This window comes from Pongo pygmaeus, chromosome 5 (genome assembly GCF_028885625.2).
Source record: "Pongo pygmaeus isolate AG05252 chromosome 5, NHGRI_mPonPyg2-v2.0_pri, whole genome shotgun sequence".
In the NCBI taxonomy this organism is placed as follows: domain Eukaryota; kingdom Metazoa; phylum Chordata; class Mammalia; order Primates; family Hominidae; genus Pongo; species Pongo pygmaeus.
Genome location: NC_072378.2, coordinates 10,811,850 through 10,829,406, shown reverse-complemented (window position 1 = coordinate 10,829,406; position 17,557 = coordinate 10,811,850). Strand labels below are relative to the sequence as shown.

At 45.2% G+C, this 17,557-nt stretch overlaps 2 protein-coding genes across 2 annotated transcripts in view; one reads left to right on the top strand and one right to left on the bottom strand.

Annotated features, from left to right (window-relative positions):
* The window catches only part of SYCP2L (synaptonemal complex protein 2 like), an 80,957-nt gene extending 77,313 nt beyond the window's left edge, over positions 1–3,644 (bottom strand). Inside the window, exon 1 of the mRNA XM_054493067.2 lies at positions 3,536–3,644. Coding sequence (XP_054349042.2) covers positions 3,536–3,544 — 9 coding nt within the window. The 5' untranslated portion in view covers positions 3,545–3,644. The remainder of the gene's footprint in view (positions 1–3,535) is intronic.
* Positions 3,645–8,516: 4,872 nt separating this feature from the next.
* GCM2 (glial cells missing transcription factor 2) lies at positions 8,517–17,316 on the top strand. Its single transcript, XM_054493301.2, has 5 exons — positions 8,517–8,856; positions 13,143–13,395; positions 13,982–14,094; positions 14,523–14,648; positions 15,607–17,316. Exons 1-5 carry the CDS (start codon positions 8,518–8,520, stop codon positions 16,543–16,545), a joined length of 1,770 nt encoding a protein of 589 aa, XP_054349276.2. The 5' UTR covers position 8,517; the 3' UTR covers positions 16,546–17,316.
* Positions 17,317–17,557: the final 241 nt, after the last annotated feature.

Sequence of the window (17,557 nt, the reverse complement as noted above, 5' to 3'; positions counted from 1 at the left end):
TTGGTAGGAATGTAAATTAGTATAGACAATATGGAAAACAGTATGGAGGTTCCTCAAAAAACTGTCATAAATCCAGCAATCCCACTCCTGGAGATATATCCAAAAGAAAAGAAATCAGTGTGTCAAAGGCATATCTGCACTCCCATGTTTACTGCAGCGCTATTCACAATAGCCAAGATATGGAATCAACTTAAGTGTCCATCAGTGGATGAATGGATAAAGAAAATGTGGTATATTCACCCAGTGGAATACTTTTCAGCCAGAAAAAAGAACAAAATCCTGTCATTCATGGTAACATGCACGAGCCTGGAGGACATTATGCTAAGTGAAATAAGTGGGGCACAGACAGACACACTGCATGTTCTTGATCACATGTAGAGGCTAAAAAAGCTGATCTCGGCCGGGTGCGGTGGCTCATGCCTGTAATCCCAGCACTTTGGGTGGCCGAGGTGGGTAGATCACCTGAGGTCAGGAGTTGGAGACCAGCCTGGCCAACATGACAGAACCCTGTCTCTACTAAAAATACAAAATTATCCGGGCATGGTGGTGCATGCCTGTAATCCCAGCTACTGGGGAGGCTGAGGCAAGAGAATTGCTTGAACCCAGGAGGCGGAGGTTGCAATGAGCTAAGGTCGCACCACTGTACTCCAGCTGGGGAAGCAAGAGCGAAACTCCATCTCAAAAAAAAAAAAAAATGCTGATCTCATAGAAGTAGAGAGAATAGTGGTCACTAGAAAAGGGGAAGTGAGATAGGCAGAGGTTAGTTAATGGACACAAAATTACAGCTAGCTGGAAGGAGTAAGCTCTAGAGTAAGACAGTACTGCAGGGTGACTATAATGAGCAACTTATTGTATATTTTCAAATAGCTAGACGAGTAGATTTTGAACATTCCCAACACAAAGAAATAAATATTTGAGGTGATTGATATGCATAATTACCCTGATTTGATCATTACACATTGTATACACATATGGAAATATCACACTACACCCTATTAACACGTGCATGTGTCAATACGTGTCAATTAAAAATAAATGATAAAGGCAAAGAAAAAGAACCATTGTGTTAGTAGATAATTGAGTAGAGGCAAAAGTGAGATAGGAGGAACAGCTAAAGCTACAATTAAAATTGGGTGTTAGGCCAGGCGCAGTGGCTCACGCCTGTAATCCCAGCACTTTGGGAGGCCGAGGTGGGCGTATCACGAGGTCAAGAGTTCGAGACCAGCCTGTCCAATATGGTGAAACCCGTCTCTACTAAAAAATACAAAAATTAGCTGGGCGCGGTGGCACGTGACTGTAGTCCCAGCTACTCGTAAGGCTGAGGAAGGAGAACCACTTGAACCCGGGAGGTGGAGGTTGCAGTGAGCTGAGATCGAGCCACCGTGCTCCAGCCTGGGTGACAGAGTGAGACTCCATATCAAAAAAAAAAAAGGTGTTAATTCATAGCACAAACTGACATCAAATAAACACTATGCTACGTATCTATAATTTCTAAGTTTTGTCAACAAATTCTGAATTAGTGGGAAATACTTCCCATCCCAAAGAAAATATTCCCAGGAGCCTTTATGTTAAGCTTCTTTACCTCTTTTCTCTATAGACACGGCCCTCTCTCTCCTTCAGTTCAATTCGTATGCAGAGATGCTCTGTGTATTTTTATTTCTACCTCCTTTCAACCTTCTCTGGCCTTGGTGGTCAGTACTCTGCAAATTCCAAAGAAATGCTTCCTGTTTCTGGAATTTCTGGAGCCATTCTAGTGCACAGAAAGGTATCCCCCTTCGGGGGATGCGAAGATCATGTGGCAGCTTTTGTGGGTAGGAACTTGACAGGAAAATCAGAAAGTGGGATGGTTTAGGCAGAAAAGATCGTTAGATTCTCTGAGCTTCAGTCTCCTCATTTAAAAAACATGATGATTTCATGTCCTTTGTAGGGACATGGATGAAATTGGAAATCATCATTCTCAGTAAACTATCGCAAGAACAAAAAACCAAACACCGCATATTCTCACTCATAGGTGGGAATTGAACAATGAGAACACATGGACACAGGAAGGGGAACATCACACTTCAGGGACTGTTGTGGGTTGGGGGGAGGGGGGAGGGATAACATTGGGAGATATACCTAATGCTAGATGACGAGTTGGTGGGTGCAGTGCACCAGCATGGCACATGTATACATATGTAACTTACCTGCACATTGGGCACATGTACCATAAAACCTAAAGTATAATAATAATAATAATAATAATAATAATAATTACAATAAAAGAAAAAAAAAGAAAAAAAAAAAAAAAAAAAAACATGATGATAGCCGGGCGCTGTGGCTGACACCTGTAATCCCAGCACTTTGGGAGGCCGAAGCGGGCAGATCATGAGGTCAAGAGACAGAGACCATCCTGGCCAACATGGTGAAACCCCATCTCTACTAAAAATACAAAAATTACCCCGGCGTGGTGGCGCGCGCCTGTAGTCTCAGCTACTCGGGAGGCTGAGGTAGGAGAATCGTTTGAACCCGGGAGGCGGAGGTTGCAGTGAGCCAAGATCACGCCACTGCACTCCAGCCTGGGCGACGGAATGAGACTCCGTCTCAAAAAAAAAACAAACAAAAAAAAACAAGATGATAACACTTATATGGAAGGATTGGAGTGAGGACTGACTGAGAGAATGTTTGTAATGTTCTTAGCATAGTGCCTGGCACATAAAAATAGCTCAGTGAATGGCAGCTTTCAATGTAAGAGGGATGGTGAGGAGGTTATGCTTAAGTGCTCTGAATTTAAGCGTAGCTTCATGTTAGAAAGGTTTGTGTCCCAAATCTGTTTCCCCATGGCTGGGAAGATGGCGCCAGATGACAGATGGATTTTATGGAGAACAAGGGTGAGTTCCTGGATCTAGGCAAGCAGTTACCCCTGGCTATCAGAATCACCTGGGGTCCTCATTAACAAACTAACAAACTACCGGCCCACCGTAGACCAATTAAATCAGAATTTCTACCACCAGGAGCCCAGGCAGAAGAATGTTAGAAACACGCCCCAAGTTTTTGTTTGTTTGTTTTTGGCGTCCCTGGGTGGGCTCAAACTTCATGTTTTTATTTTTTATTATTTATCGATAAGCAATAATTGTAGCTTTATCTTAGGGGCTATCCTTTGTCGTTCGGTTAAATGAAGTCCCAGCACTTGGGGTTGCTTAACGCTACTGCAATTTCTACGCAGCAAGGTGGAAAGAGGGCTGGAAAACCGGCTAGGAAAATACGCAAACCAACTAGAAAAGAACTATCTCATTGCTTTCCGAACACGAATTCTCCGGTTCCCCTTTCCCTGAGCACTATTTAGCTAGGGATCCGAGGTTTCTATTCTGCCTCATCTTGCTGCAAGCTGCCAATACACTCCGAGCAAACCCAAGAAGGTGGCGGGGGAATGTGCCCAGCGCCAGGTCTCTGAGCGAACACCTCAGGGCGGCAGAGCCTGAGCCCCAGGGACCCCGCGCCCTCGCGCGCCCTCGGACTGTGGACAGAAGGTCCGGGCCCTCCGGGGGTCACTCACCGCTTGCATAACGAGGCTTCGTTCCTGAAGCGGCTCGCCGCTCAACTTTGCTGCGCTCTGTCGGCCCTCTGCCGCTTCCCCGCCCAAGACCCCCGCCCGCTGGGGGCGCTGCGGCAAGAGCCCTCGTGGCGGACCGCTCTTCGAGTCGAGTCTCCTTCCGCAACTGTAATTGACGAATCCGCCCCTGAAGTTTACCAGAACTCTGTGTTTTGAGACTCAAGAAGCGCGTGCAAGTAACTAGCGCACGCAGGCCAAACCACCTGGGCGCACGCACACACCCTTTAAGAGAAAGCCAGCACTCACAGGATGTGAACTATGTCGTTTAAACGTTCCTTATTTGCGAAATTGCAAACAGATAGGCGTTCGCTTTGCGGTAGCTGTTCCAAGTTTTCGCCCCGCCTTAAAAAGCCAGAGGAGCGGCCGGGCGCGGTGGCTCACGCCTGTAATCCCTGCACTTTGGGTGGCCGAGGCGGGTGGATCACTTGAGGTCAGGAGTTCAAGACCAGTCTGGTCAACATGGTGAAACCTTGTCTCTACTAAAAATACAAAAAATTAGCCGGGCGCGGTGGCATGTGCCTGTAATCCTAGCTGCTGGGGAGGCTGAGGCAGGAGAATCACTTGAACCCGGGAGGCGGAGGTTGCAGTGAGCCGAGATCGCGCCACTGCACTCCAGCCTGGGGGACAGAGCGAGACTCCGTCTCAAAAAAAAGCCAGAGGAGCAGTTTTTGGTCCATTGTGTGTAGACAGAAGCCGAACCCTTTCGTACGGTAACCAGACTTGTACCCGATATTATTAATACATTCCTGATTTCACACACATAAAAAGTGTGTTTGGTGTTGTTTTTTAAGTACCGTGGTGGGGAAGAAGGGGAATTTTTTGTTTTAATCAAAGCAAATAGTTTTTTTTGTTTTTGTTTTTGTTTTTTTCTTTGTTTTTCTTTGTTTTCTTTGTTTGTTTGCCTATTTCCTTTAACCTGACAAGTATGCGTACCAATGGCTAGGCTGATTCGGGTAGGTGGCCAGTTGTGTGAACACGGTGGCAAAATTAAATTGGACTGGAGTTTTCCACAAAAAAAAACAAAAAAAGACCCCTCCAATCCAAACATTCTTTGTGTAAAAATCAACTTGTATTATAACTAGACCTGTGAGTATTTCATGTCATAATACGTACAGAAGATATTTGTCTACACCAAAGCAAGACATAACCAGAACTCCTGTTAGCCCAGGACTTGCACACACTTCTAGTCCGTTCAAAACAGTGTTTATGTCAAAGCCTGTCATATCCATTTTCTGGCAAATATAATGTAAACATTCTTACATTAATTTACCTATTTTAATCTAAACCAAGGAAATTCAAACGCAGGTTTTTTTCCTTTTCAATGAATGGATTTTTGTAATATTAAACTAGTAATCAAGACAGGAACAGCTGTGAGTATAAGCTATTGTGAGTCAATACATAATACCAGGGCAAGAAAGAAATAATAATAAGCAATAAACAAAATACTACAGTTTAAATGAATTTTAAGAGAATATTAAAAAATTAGAGTTTTCATAATACTAGATAGAAAACTTAATCATCTATTATTTTCAGGCTTTTGGGGAAAAACATATCCTTCCAAAGTCTATGGTGCAATGCATTCAAATCTTTAAGAGAAATTAAAAATAACAGAATAGGCAAAATACCTTTTATCTATTTTTTTACTTTGATTAGCTTCTTTTACTAACATGTTTTGTCCAAATATAATTTATGGCAACTTGAAATGCATATTCTAATTCTTCTCAAACTAAATATAGTAGAAGCTCTATGACATTTCTTTGGATACCAGAATCCCTTTAGAAATTAATTGATTTGCCTTTAACATAAAAAAGTTTTATTTATTTATGTTTTTGACAGGTCAGGTCTCTCTAGGAACATTCCAAAAGCACAGAGACAAGAATTATTCTAGCACTGCAATAAGACCAAAAATTAATTTCTATGCATTTTCAGAGGTAACTTTAAATCACCATTTTAAAGTTATTTTTAGAACATTTGAAAGGATAAGTTATCTTAAACTACAACATTTAATGAAATACTATAATTAAAATGGATAATCAATAAATTTTCATTCAATTTCGGAAGACAAAACAACACGAAAAGCAACTGAATCAACAGGAGTCTCAGGGACCTTCGGCAGTCAGTTAATAAGATGAAAAATCTGTGAATGAAACTCGTGGGTGAAGAGTAGACACATCTCTTCGTTCCCAACTAGACCTTAGTGGCGACCATTTGAGAGTGATTTTAATCAGAAACCCTGACTGACAGGACCTTTTAGGAGGGGAGAACTTCGGGAGAAAGGAGGCTGGGAATGAACAAATCACTTTCTTCTGCTAGGACCCTTCGGCTTTGATTGGGAGGAGGACCTCAGCTAGAAGATAAAGGAAGAAAAAATCGCGAGGAACTGCTCAAAGTCGGCCTTTCTCCCCAACAGAGTTCGCTTGTCCGCTGCCTCTCTCTCTCTTTCTTTCTTTCTTTCCTTTTTTTTTTTTTTTTTTTTTTTGAGACAGGGTCTCGTTCTGTCGCCCAGGCTGGAGTGCATCAGCGCTATCTCAGGTTACTGCAACCACTGCCTCCTGGATTCAAGCGATCCTCCCGCCTCAGCCTCCCAAGTAGATGGGACTACAGGCACACGCCACCATGCCCGGCTTCTTTTTTTTTTTTTTTTTTTTTTTTTCCGAAGAGACAGGGTTTCGCCATGTTGCCGAGGCTGGTCTTGCACTCCTGGGCTCAAGCGATCCTCGCGTCTTGGCCTCCCAAAGTGCTGGGATTACAGGCATGTGCCACTGCGCCCAATCGCGGGATGGACTTTTCTAAGCAAGCCTCACTGTGCCTTTGGCTGGGGAAGTAAAAGGACAAGGAGCGTGGACCACCCTTAGCTTCCTGAGGTGGTTTCGCCCTTCCTTTATCCGCCTTTTGCCAACTGAAAGCACTAATCCTGCAAGAGGCGTTGGCATGGGCGCCTCCCGGCCGAGTCCCGCTCAGCACCCATCCGTGTGCTCAGCACGGGCTTTGCGGTGCCAAGGTCTAGGGCGCGTCGCTTCCCGGGTCTGGAGGGTCATGGATTCGGTTCATCCTCCTCTATCAAGGGATCCGCCGTGAGGAGTTGGCTCCTCTTCTCTGGCTAGGGCTGGGAATGGAAGCGTGCAGCTGCAAAACAAGGGCGCGGGGAATAAATTCCAGAAGCCCTTTTCCCTGGCCGCCAAGAATCCGGCCTTGGGGTAGTCAAAGAGTGACTTTAGTCACTTCAATCGGTTTTTGTTTGTTTGTTTGTTTATACTGAGGGTCTCCATGTGCCGGAGTAGCCCTGGGCGAGTCGGCTGCTCAGATGAAGAAGGTTTCCTCCCAGCCCCGGAGAACCCACATTGTCCTGCGCAACCCCGCACCACCGCGATTCTCTAGTCCCCCAAAGCCTCCCAAGACTGTAATGGAGTAAATTCAATTTCGTCGTGATATTGCCAAGACTATATCAGTAAAGTTTTTTTTTTTTTAAGAGTTGTGGGCCGGGCGCGGTGGCTTACGCTTTAATCCCAGCACTTTGAGAGGCCGAGACAGGCGGATCACGAAGTCAAAAGATCGAGACCATCCTGGCCAACTTGGTGAAACCCTGTCTCTACTAAAAATACAAAATTAGCTGGTCGCGATGGCGCGCGCCTGTAGTCCCAGCTACTCGGGAGGCTGAGGCAGGAGAATCGTTTGAACCTGGGAGGCGGAGGTTGCAGTGAGCCGAGATTGCACCACTGCACTCCAGCCGGGGCAACAGAGTGAGACTCCGTCTCAAAAAAAAAGAAAAAAAAATTGTGTTCGGGTAGGTGGCAACTGAGAGCTCGCCGAACCACAACCTCTTATTTAACAGATAAACAGATAAGGAAGCTGAGACCCAGAGGGAGCCAAAGCAGTGGAGAAAGCCAGTTCTTTGGGACTTTTCCCCTCTCCCCTTTCCCTCCTTCCCCAGGCTCCCACCTACCCCGGGCTCATTTCCCCCACCCCCCGCACCTCGTCCGGGTTCACTTTGTAGGACTCCGTTCCTGCAGGGCCAGGTCCCTCCGAAGTCCCCGGGAGCGTGAAGGCGCCTGGGCTCGCGAGCATACGCGGAGGCTTGGCGCACCCTCGCACATCCCAAAGGGCAGAGCGAAGACCCCGAGACACTCACAATAGTTAGGGGAAGAGCCGGCAGTGAAGGCCCAAAATGGGCTGACCCCTAACTAGGAGGCGTGGGCGCGGTTATTCAGGCTAGGGCGCGCGCTGACGGCAGAGGGGCCCACGCACGGTTCCCACGCTCTCCTGGAATTGAGTGTTGGCTCTCAGGGGACTTTGCTGGAAAGCCTCTGCTTCCAAAGCCTCCATCTAAGCCTCTTTCCGAAATCAGGGAAGCTGGAGGCGTTTAGAAAAAAAAATAATAATAATAGGCCGGTCGCGGTTGCTCACGCCTATAATCCCAGCACTTTGGGAGGCTCAGGCGGGCGGATCACCTGAGGTCAAGAGTTCAAGACCAGCTTGGTCAGGGTTTCGCATGGCTAAAACCTGTCTCTACTAAAAATACAAAAATTAGCCAGGGGTGGTGGCACGGACCTGTACTCCCATCTTCTCGGGAGGTTGAGGCAGGAGAATCGCTTGAACCTGGGAGGCAGAGGTTGCAGTGAGCTGAGATGGCACCACTGCACTCTAGCCTGGGCAACAGAGTGAGACAAAAAAGAAGAAAAGAAAAGAAGAAAATAATAAGGTTTTAAACTTAAAGGATACATTCCTACTTACCCTCCCCACCCCCACCCTCTGGCTGCAGCTGCCCTTTGCTTCCAGGGCTGAATTTAACCTCCACCTCCGTTCCTGGGACAGTGGTGGAGGGGGCGACCGGCCCCTGGAGCGTGGGCGCTAGCGAGGTAGGCGAGACAGGGCGGAGCCCCCCGGAGGTATATCTTTATAAAGGAGGAGGCAGCTGCCAGAGGTCGATGCTGCCGTTCGGGTGGAGACCGTTCAGCACCACGGCCGAGGACAGGTCCCTGCCCGGGTCCCTAACCATTGTCCCCAGCTTCCAGATTTCTAAACAACCTCTCTCTCTTTCTCTCTCTCTCTGCCCCTCGCCTTCACACGCCCCACTTTCTTCTTTAAAGAGAAGGAAAAAAATCCACCTGGCGCACCTGTCCTTTTTTCTTCTATTTTTCATAACCCTGGGCGGAAAGCGCGAGCGAGTTGGGCAGATGCTGGCGGCCGCGGTGCAGGAAGCGGTCGGCGTGTGCTCCTATGGGATGCAGCTCAGCTGGGACATCAACGATCCGCAGATGCCTCAGGTAAGTGAACCGGGTGTGTGCGGGCACGCGGGGCGCTGTCCATCCGAAGGAGGGAGAATGGCATTCGAGTTCTTGAAGAGCCTGCGGACGGACCATACACACACACACACGCACACACACACACACGCAAAATTTCTGGGTTTCTGAGGCCCCCTCAAGTGTAGAAAGAGAACTGGACTCTACAAAAGGCTGAGTTGGGTTTAGAAATGTGTCTTCTTGGCCGGGTGCGGTGGCTCACGCCTGTAATCCCAGCACTTTGGGAGGCTGAGGCGGGCGGATCACCTGAGGTCGGGAGTTCAAGACCAGCCTGACCAACATGGAGAAACCCCGCCTCTACCAAAAATACAAAATCAGCCGAGCGTGATGGCGCATGCCTATAGTCCCAGCTACTCGGGAGGCTGAGGCAGGAGAATCGCTTGAATCCGGGAGGTGGAGGTTGCGGTGAGCCAAGATCGCGCCATTGAACTCCAGCCTGGGCAACAAGAGCAAAACTCCGTCTCAAAAAAAAAAGAAGAAGAAGAAATGTGTCTTCTCCCAGCAATTTCCTTGTGCTTGCCTGAAATCACACGGAAAGCAGCAGGATATGTTGATCAGGCTCCACATTCCCAGTCTTGGGGAGAGCGGGACGCCTGTCCTTTCACTTCCCTTTAACCAAGGTAGAAATTAGGTGCCTCTTCCTTATTCATTTACTTTCAATCCATGAGGAAGCTACGGAGAAAATCTAAACAGATGTAAATACTACTGCTTCTCATGCAGCAAAACTGAGGTACAACTGCAAAGTGAATCTAATGACCTAAATTTAAAACAAATAGCCCGACTTGAGCAATTTGTTCAGACCTTCCTAACTGCTGGGAGGAAGGAGGCCCCATAGCCGTGCCAAAGAGGCCATCTGTACCCAAAACTTACTTCTTCTCTAATGACAAGCAAATCATCATTCTTTTAGGGTGAATTTGTTGTATTTTGCTTTATTTCAATAAAGCAAAAATGGTTTGGAGCCAAGTCCAAAGAATGACTGGGGTGGATGAAGTGGTGAATGAAGTGGGAGATTTGAAGCCAGTTCCAGAGAATGACCAATTATGATTGGTCACACTGGTTTGGGCCAAAATTGAGTGACGTTGAAGTCCTGGCTGTAGGGGATGGGGGGTGTAGAATGAGAGTTGCTTCCCAACCATTTGCAAATGTGGGCTTCCAGCAATGTTGTGGCACAGGGATAAAAGAGATGTGTCATTTTGTCAGCAACTAAAATGTGTCTGATAGGTGTTCAGATGAATAGCAATTCATTGCAACATTGTGTCGCCTCTCAAAGATGTCAGCACTTTTTTGGATCCATATGTTTGTAGTAGGTTAGGTGTGTTTTACTCCTTTGTTTTTGTTTGTTTGTTTGTTGGGGTTTTCTGTTGTTGTTTGTTTGGTTTTTGAGGCGGAGTTTAGCTCTTGTTGCCTAGGCTGGGGTGCAATCGCACGATCTCGGCTCACTGCAACCTCCATCCCCCAGGTTCAAGTGATTCTCTTGCCTCAGCTTCCCGAGTAGCTGGGACTACAGGCATGCGCCACCACGCCCGGCTAATTTTGTATTTTTAGTAGAGATTGGGTTTCTCCATGTTGCTCAGGCTGGTCTCGAACTCCTGACCTCAGCTGATCCACCCGCCTCAGCCTCCCAAAGTGCTGGGATTACAGGCGTGAGCCACCGTGCCTGGCCCACTCCTTTGTTTTAAAGTCTGCCTACTTTAGAGTCACATGGTACCATTTTCATGAAAGTGGACCACAGTACAGCAAGTGCATCTCATTCTGTTTCTGTCCATGTACATCTTCACAGGAAACAATCATATCTTGCATTTTAGAAAAGTCACATCCAAATCATGTAATTATGGTTCATCTCTCAAGCATTTGCTAGACTTCCCATGTAAATATGAACTTTTTTTTAGGAGACTGGTTGTTAAGCAGGAAGCATGTGTGTAATATCTCAAAAGGGCCAGGCACACTGGGACATGGAGAAGTGAAGAAACTTAGCATCGCCCTGCTCTGGCTAACCGAGTGAGCGAGTTAAACTACCTGTATGACCTTGAGAGGGTCCTCGAATTTGCCTTTGTCTCAGGCTACTTACTCACTTGTCGTCAAGTGGTAGAGTGAGATAACCATCTCAAACTCTCCTCCAGGTCTACGATCAGGTTCAGTGTCTATGTGTGTGTGTGTACACACACACACAAATGCCAACACTTTAGAACAAATGTAACCCAATCCTTGACATCCTCTATTCTTGTACTGATTTTAAAAACACAGTCTCTGTGGCTTCATTGCCAGGGTCACTACCTCAGTAGCTCGTGTGAGGCATGGGGGCCTAGTCTACATCCTTAAGGGAGAGCTAAAGAAATGCTGTTTTCTGGAAAATTGTCAATTCGTTACTAAGATCCTTAAGTTAAAATATTCACTTTTAAAACAAAGATATTAGCATTTAATATAAGCTTGGAGTTGATAGTACATCATTATATATTTCATTTGTGACTTACCTTACATTGATGTATTAATTTATGTCAATTGTAATATTTCAGAGAAAAGATAAATAATACCTATGGTAGTAATAATGATTTCAACAATATCTTTGTAATTTTGGAAACAAAATCACCCATTTACCTTATTACTGTTAGAATGTGCAGTATTAATGATGTATACAAGTCTGAATTTTCCAACTGTGAATACTTCAGCTTTGCAAATGTTTGATCTAATTTTCCTGAGTGGCAAGAGTGGGGAGGAGATGCAAATGGCTTACTACTATGATACACTCTTCTGAGCCTTTATTACACCAGCAAAGCTACTGGGTCTGGCTGCTGCTCATCTTCTGTTTATATTCCAGCTATGCCACTGTGAAAGGTTAACTATTGAACCTCCACTTCCTTATTTAGTAAACAAGAGTAAAGATGTCCACCTTGCAAAGATGTTGTGAGAATTATATATATTGCATAATATGACTTTGCAGGTCATACTGTTTCTGTTCCAAATATTCAATTCTGCACTGTAGTGTGAAAGCAGCCCTAAACATTACATAAAAGAAAGTGCTCAGTGGCCGGGCATGGTGGCTTATGCCTGTAATCCCAGCACTTTGGGAGGCCAAGGTGGGTGGATCATGAGGTCAGAAAGATCAAGACCATCCTGGCCAACATGGTGAAACCCCGTCTCTACTAAAAATACAAACAATAGCCAGGCATGGTGGCATGCACCTGTAGTCCCAGGTATTCAGGAGGCTGAGGCAGGAGAATCACTTGAACCTGGGAGGCGGAGGTTGCAGTGAGCTGAGATCATGCTGCTACACTTTAGCCTGGGTGACAGAGTGAGATTCCATCTCAAAAAAAAAAGAAAAAAGAAAGTGCTCAGTAAAGGGTGATTTTTCAACAAAACTTATATGCAAAAGTGACATTTATTGCAGTGTAAATAATGCATTAAATTGACAAAGACTACCAAATATGAATACTAAGGCAATGCTCAGTATTTTAGATATAACTTATTATTTCAGCCATGTGGCTCTTTGTTGAGGAGAATGACAGTCCCATATTGCTCTGGGGAGCAGTCCAGTACCAGGCAAGCTCACCCACACACTAAAGCTCATGGCTTAAATCCTTCATTGCGGTACCCTTTTAAACTTGGAGAGCCAAGCTGAGAGTAGGGAGGGAAGCTGTTCTTTCCTCTCTGAAATTACTCTCGGTGCCACTGCTAATGTCACTGATGGGTTTGGCATAGAGAGCCAAGTGCTTTTGAAGAAAATGCACTGACTTAAAGATATTTACCAGTTAAATTGCATTTCAGTGATAGAACATTCCAATCACTTTTTCCCCTGGTACTTTCATACTTAACTTAAAAATGTTTTCAACATTTAAACATGCCAAGAAGTGATATAACATAGTGGTAAGAAGTACAGTCTCTGGAATGGGACTGCCAGGGTGCAAATCCTAGAGCCAGATCTTGCTAGCTGTGTGATGTGACCTTGGGCAAGTCGATTAACCTCTCTGACCTCCATGTCCTCGTCGGCAAATTGGAAATAATTGTTTACCTATAATTTGAAGTCTAGATGAATTAATACATGTATAGCATTTAACAGATAAGCACTATATAAACACTAATTATTACCTGGTTGTCAGGAAGTCTTATATAGAAAGAGTGGCATTTTGGAATTTGACATTACTGGATTTAAAAAGAACCTGTTTATATCCTAATGTGCTTGGAGAAATTTTAGAGCATGATGTGTGCAGTTTGGACTGGATAAACTGACCTCCCTTCCTTCTGCACTCTTCCAGGAGCTGGTCCTCTTCGACCAATTCCGAGAGTGGCCTGACGGCTACGTGCGCTTCATCTACAGCAGCGATGAGAAGAAGGCACAGCGTCACCTGAGCGGCTGGGCCATGCGCAACACCAACAACCACAATGGCCACATCCTCAAGAAGTCGTGCCTGGGTGTGGTGGTGTGTGCACAGGCCTGCACCCTGCCCGACGGTTCCCGCCTGCAGCTGAGGCCGGCCATCTGTGACAAGGCACGGCTGAAACAGCAGAGTGAGGACATGGGGCCAGGGAGAGGGTGACCTTGGAGTCATGAGTTTTTTGTTGTTGTTGTTTTTGTTTGTTTGTTTGAGATGGAGTCTCACTCTGTCACTCAGGCTGGACTGCAATTGCAATGGTGTGATCTCAGCTCACTGCAACCCCCGCCTCCTGGGTTCAAGCAATCCTCCTGCCTCAGCCTCCCAGGTAGCTGGGATTACAGGCATGTGCCACCACACCCGGCTAATTTTGCATTTTTAGTAGAGACAGGGTTCCTCCATGTTGGTCAGGCTGCTTGAACTCCCAACATCAGGTGATCTGCCTGTCTCGGCCTCCCAAAGTGCTGGGATTAGAGGCGTGAGCCACCGCACCCGGCTAATTTTGTATTTTTAGTAGAGACAGGGTTTCTCCATGTTAGTCAGGCTGGTCTTGAACTCCTGACCTCAAGTGATCCACCCGCCTCGGCCTCCCAAAGTGCTGGAATTACAGGCGTGAGCCACCGTGCCCGAGCATGAGTTTTTTGTTCCCAACTAATTTTCCCCTTCTTCCTTCAGAAGGGTCTGGGGTCAGGGTTAATATTTCTCCCTTCTGGGCTTTGCAGAGAAGGCATGCCCTAACTGTCATTCTGCTTTGGAGTTGATTCCTTGTCGAGGGCACAGCGGATACCCGGTAACCAACTTTTGGCGGCTTGATGGCAACGCGATCTTTTTTCAGGTAGGTCAGGTGAGAACACAATTTGTGATGGATACTTTTCATCAGACCACAAAGGCCAAACCACCTGTCGTATGCCTTGGGAATCCTGGGCCAAACAAAATACAGCCCCAGTGGCCAGAAATAGGTGCTGAAGCTCCCCAGGGACCTAGCAGAAGCCTAGAAATTCGCTCACTACTTTGTGCTCTTTAAGGTCCACAGATGGTAAACCAAGTTATGGTTCTTTTAATAGAGTGAAGGGATTGCAGGTGATATTTGCAGATGTCAATTCTTGAGCCTGTTTTATTTGTTCAAGAATTTTTCTTTCTGTCATTTTGAAAGAAACAAAACTAAACAGTTGAGATGTTGGGAAAGGCATGATCAATTTTTGGGCAACATTGTCAGCTTCCTTTAGAGGCACAAATGTATGATTCATTTTCTCCTTATTGCAGGCCAAGGGAGTTCATGATCATCCAAGACCAGAGAGCAAATCAGAGACGGAAGCTAGAAGAAGCGCCATCAAGAGACAAATGGCCTCTTTTTACCAACCCCAGAAAAAGAGAATTCGAGAATCCGAGGTAACAGAGAGCTGATAGTGCACAGTGGTCTCAGCTCATTTGCATCCCAAGATATGCTGATTGTTATGCAAAATATGAAGGTCATACATTAATTACAAAGTTTTGATTTCATGTGAAAATTATATGTCTGTAACAAAATATCATTAAATCAACCTTTGGATAGGGTTTCTAAATCCTTCTCCTTAAAACAAAAAGCAACAATCTCTACAGGCAATGATACAGTCCTGATATGTCAGTGTGCTGAGCTGACATCCTAATATAAGGGCGATTATGCAACAGTAATAAAGATAGAAATATGTGCCTACCAACAGGAAGTTAACAGTGCACCCTTGAGAGGGTCCTTTCCATTATTTCATCCACAAGAATGGATAAAATTTCTCTGAGCAATTTAATTCAGTTTGGCTTTTCAACCAAAGCATGCCAAGCAGGCAGAGTGTTAGTGTAAGGATAACAGAAACTGACATTTTCCAGCACTTCCTATGTGCCAGGCACTGCTCTAAGAGTTTCACACATTTAATCGTTGCAGAAACCCTATAATGAGGTTACTATTATTCAGTTCCATTTTTAAGATGAAGATTCTGAGGCTCAGAGAAGTTAGGTGGCTTGTACAATTCGTGAGGGGGCAGAGTCAGGAATTGAACCCAGGCAGGTGTGGCTCCTAAGTCTCCACTATTAGGAACACAGTATAGGTGAGAACAGGACCATCTGCCACTCAGAAGCATCCTACCTGGCTACCATGGACTTTTGTCATTCAGTTGTTGGTATTTATGTCTGAGCGAGCCCAAGCTTAGCAACCCCTGGACCACGTGCTTAAATCACGTACCTGAGCAGTGCCATGTTCACAACACAGAGCCCAGCACATGGATGTCTGTTTTTACTTACTTCTTGGCTATTGTTACAGGTGAAGGTGTCCACACGATTTACATAGCATGTGTCTATGTTTGTATCATTTTTCTAGGCAGAAGAAAATCAAGACAGCAGTGGTCATTTCAGCAACATACCTCCCTTGGAAAATCCAGAAGACTTTGATATAGTTACTGAAACCAGCTTCCCTATTCCAGGGCAGCCTTGCCCTTCCTTCCCAAACTCTGATGCTTACAAAGCTACCTGTGACCTAGCCACCTTTCAAGGAGACAAAATGCAACCCTTTCAGAAATACTCAAGCCAAAGAATCTATTTGCCTAGGCCACCTTGCAGCTATGAATTGGCAAACCCTGGTTATACAAATTCAAGCCCATATCCCACCCTTTATAAGGATTCCACCAGTATCCCTAATGACACAGACTGGGTTCATCTGAACACACTACAATATAATGTTAATTCATACAGCAGCTATGAGAGAAGCTTTGATTTCACCAACAAACAGCATGGCTGGAAACCAGCTCTTGGAAAACCCAGCCTTGTGGAGAGGACTAGCCGTGGGCAGTTTCAGGCCATGGCCACTCGCCCTTATTATAACCCAGAGCTTCCCTGCAGGTACCTCACGACTCCGCCACCAGGTGCCCCTGCCCTGCAAACAGTGATCACCACCACCACTAAAGTGTCCTACCAGGCCTACCAGCCCCCTGCTATGAAATATAGTGACAGTGTGCGAGAGTTGAAGAGCCTTTCGAACTGTAACTATGCTCCTGAAGATACTGGGATGTCTGTCTATCCAGAAGCCTGGGGTCCTCCAGTGACAGTCACCAGGGCAGCCTCTCCTTCAGGGCCACTTCCTATGAAAATTGCGGGAGGTTGCCGGGCCATCAGACCCACTGTGGCTGTTCCCCATGAGCCAGTTTCCTCTAGGACAGATGAAGCAGAGACTTGGGATGTGTATCTGTCTGGGCTGGGCTCTGCAATCAGTTACTCAGATAGAGTGGGTCCCTTCTTTACCTATAACAGTGAGGATTTTTGAAGGACAATCCAGGGGACAACATAATAGCAGTGTGCATGCAGGCAGGAGGCAGGGAAATGTGAAATGGCAATGATCTCTTATTGAGTTGGGAGATTCACCTTGTATGCAAAGAAATACAGATAGTAGTAAAAATGCTGAGTAGCTGAGAAAATAATCAGCTGGAAATGTTTAGATAATATGGGAAATTTCACACAGCATTTTGAAACTGGCTACAATACATAGAAGTAATGAGGAAAGTGTGAGTCTCAAATGAACAAATAAGCAAACTGGAGGAGGTTAAATACTGACCTAAGTTTACTTAGTTTGTTAGCAGGAGTAGAAGCCAAGGATTCTGGTTTTATTCTGGGGCTTTTCCCATTAGAGCACCGTAGGGAATTTCACATCCCTAGAGGCTGCCAAAATAGCTTCAGAAAGAAATTTTTACAATCTTAACGCCTGAGTCATTTCGTAAAATTTTTGTTTAGCATTTAGAACCTGTTAAACTAGCTTCAGGAAGTAATTTTGATTGTTTTATCTCCAACGTATGTATCTACAGCTTTTCAAAAAATCTCCAGCAATGGTAAAGTTCATTTGTTTTTAAAAGATTCAATAAAGCTTTTCATAACATGATAGTTTCATAACCTTTTCATAACCTTTTCATAACATGATAGTTTCCATAACAGAGACAGCCTAACAATGATGAGTTGTATTTAATGGATTATCATTGTACTAAATACATTTTTTTTCTGATTAGGTTTCAGAATTAGAATTAAAATGTTTTGCTGAAATACAGCTTTACGGTTCCTCTGTTATTCTTCATAAAGGTAACTGATAATGTTCAATTAAATGTAATAAGGACATTTTAAAGTAATGAAGCTAATTCTTGCCTTACTTTAAAACAGAAATAGGAAAAAAATTGTTCATATTATTACCTGGGAAACAGTTGTTATGAAACATTAACACTTATTAAATAGGCTGAGCGAGGTGGCTCACGTCTGTAATCCCAACACTTTGGGAGACCAAGGCAGGAGGA

Coding starts and splice junctions, on each gene's coding strand:
- GCM2 (XM_054493301.2), top strand. CDS start 8,518: ATGCTGCCGTTCGGGTGGAGACCGTTCAGCACCACGGCCGAGGACAGG. Junction 8,857..13,142: donor ACGATCCGCAGATGCCTCAG/GTAAGTGAACCG, acceptor GCACTCTTCCAG/GAGCTGGTCCTCTTCGACCA. Junction 13,396..13,981: donor GGCACGGCTGAAACAGCAGA/GTGAGGACATGG, acceptor TGGGCTTTGCAG/AGAAGGCATGCCCTAACTGT.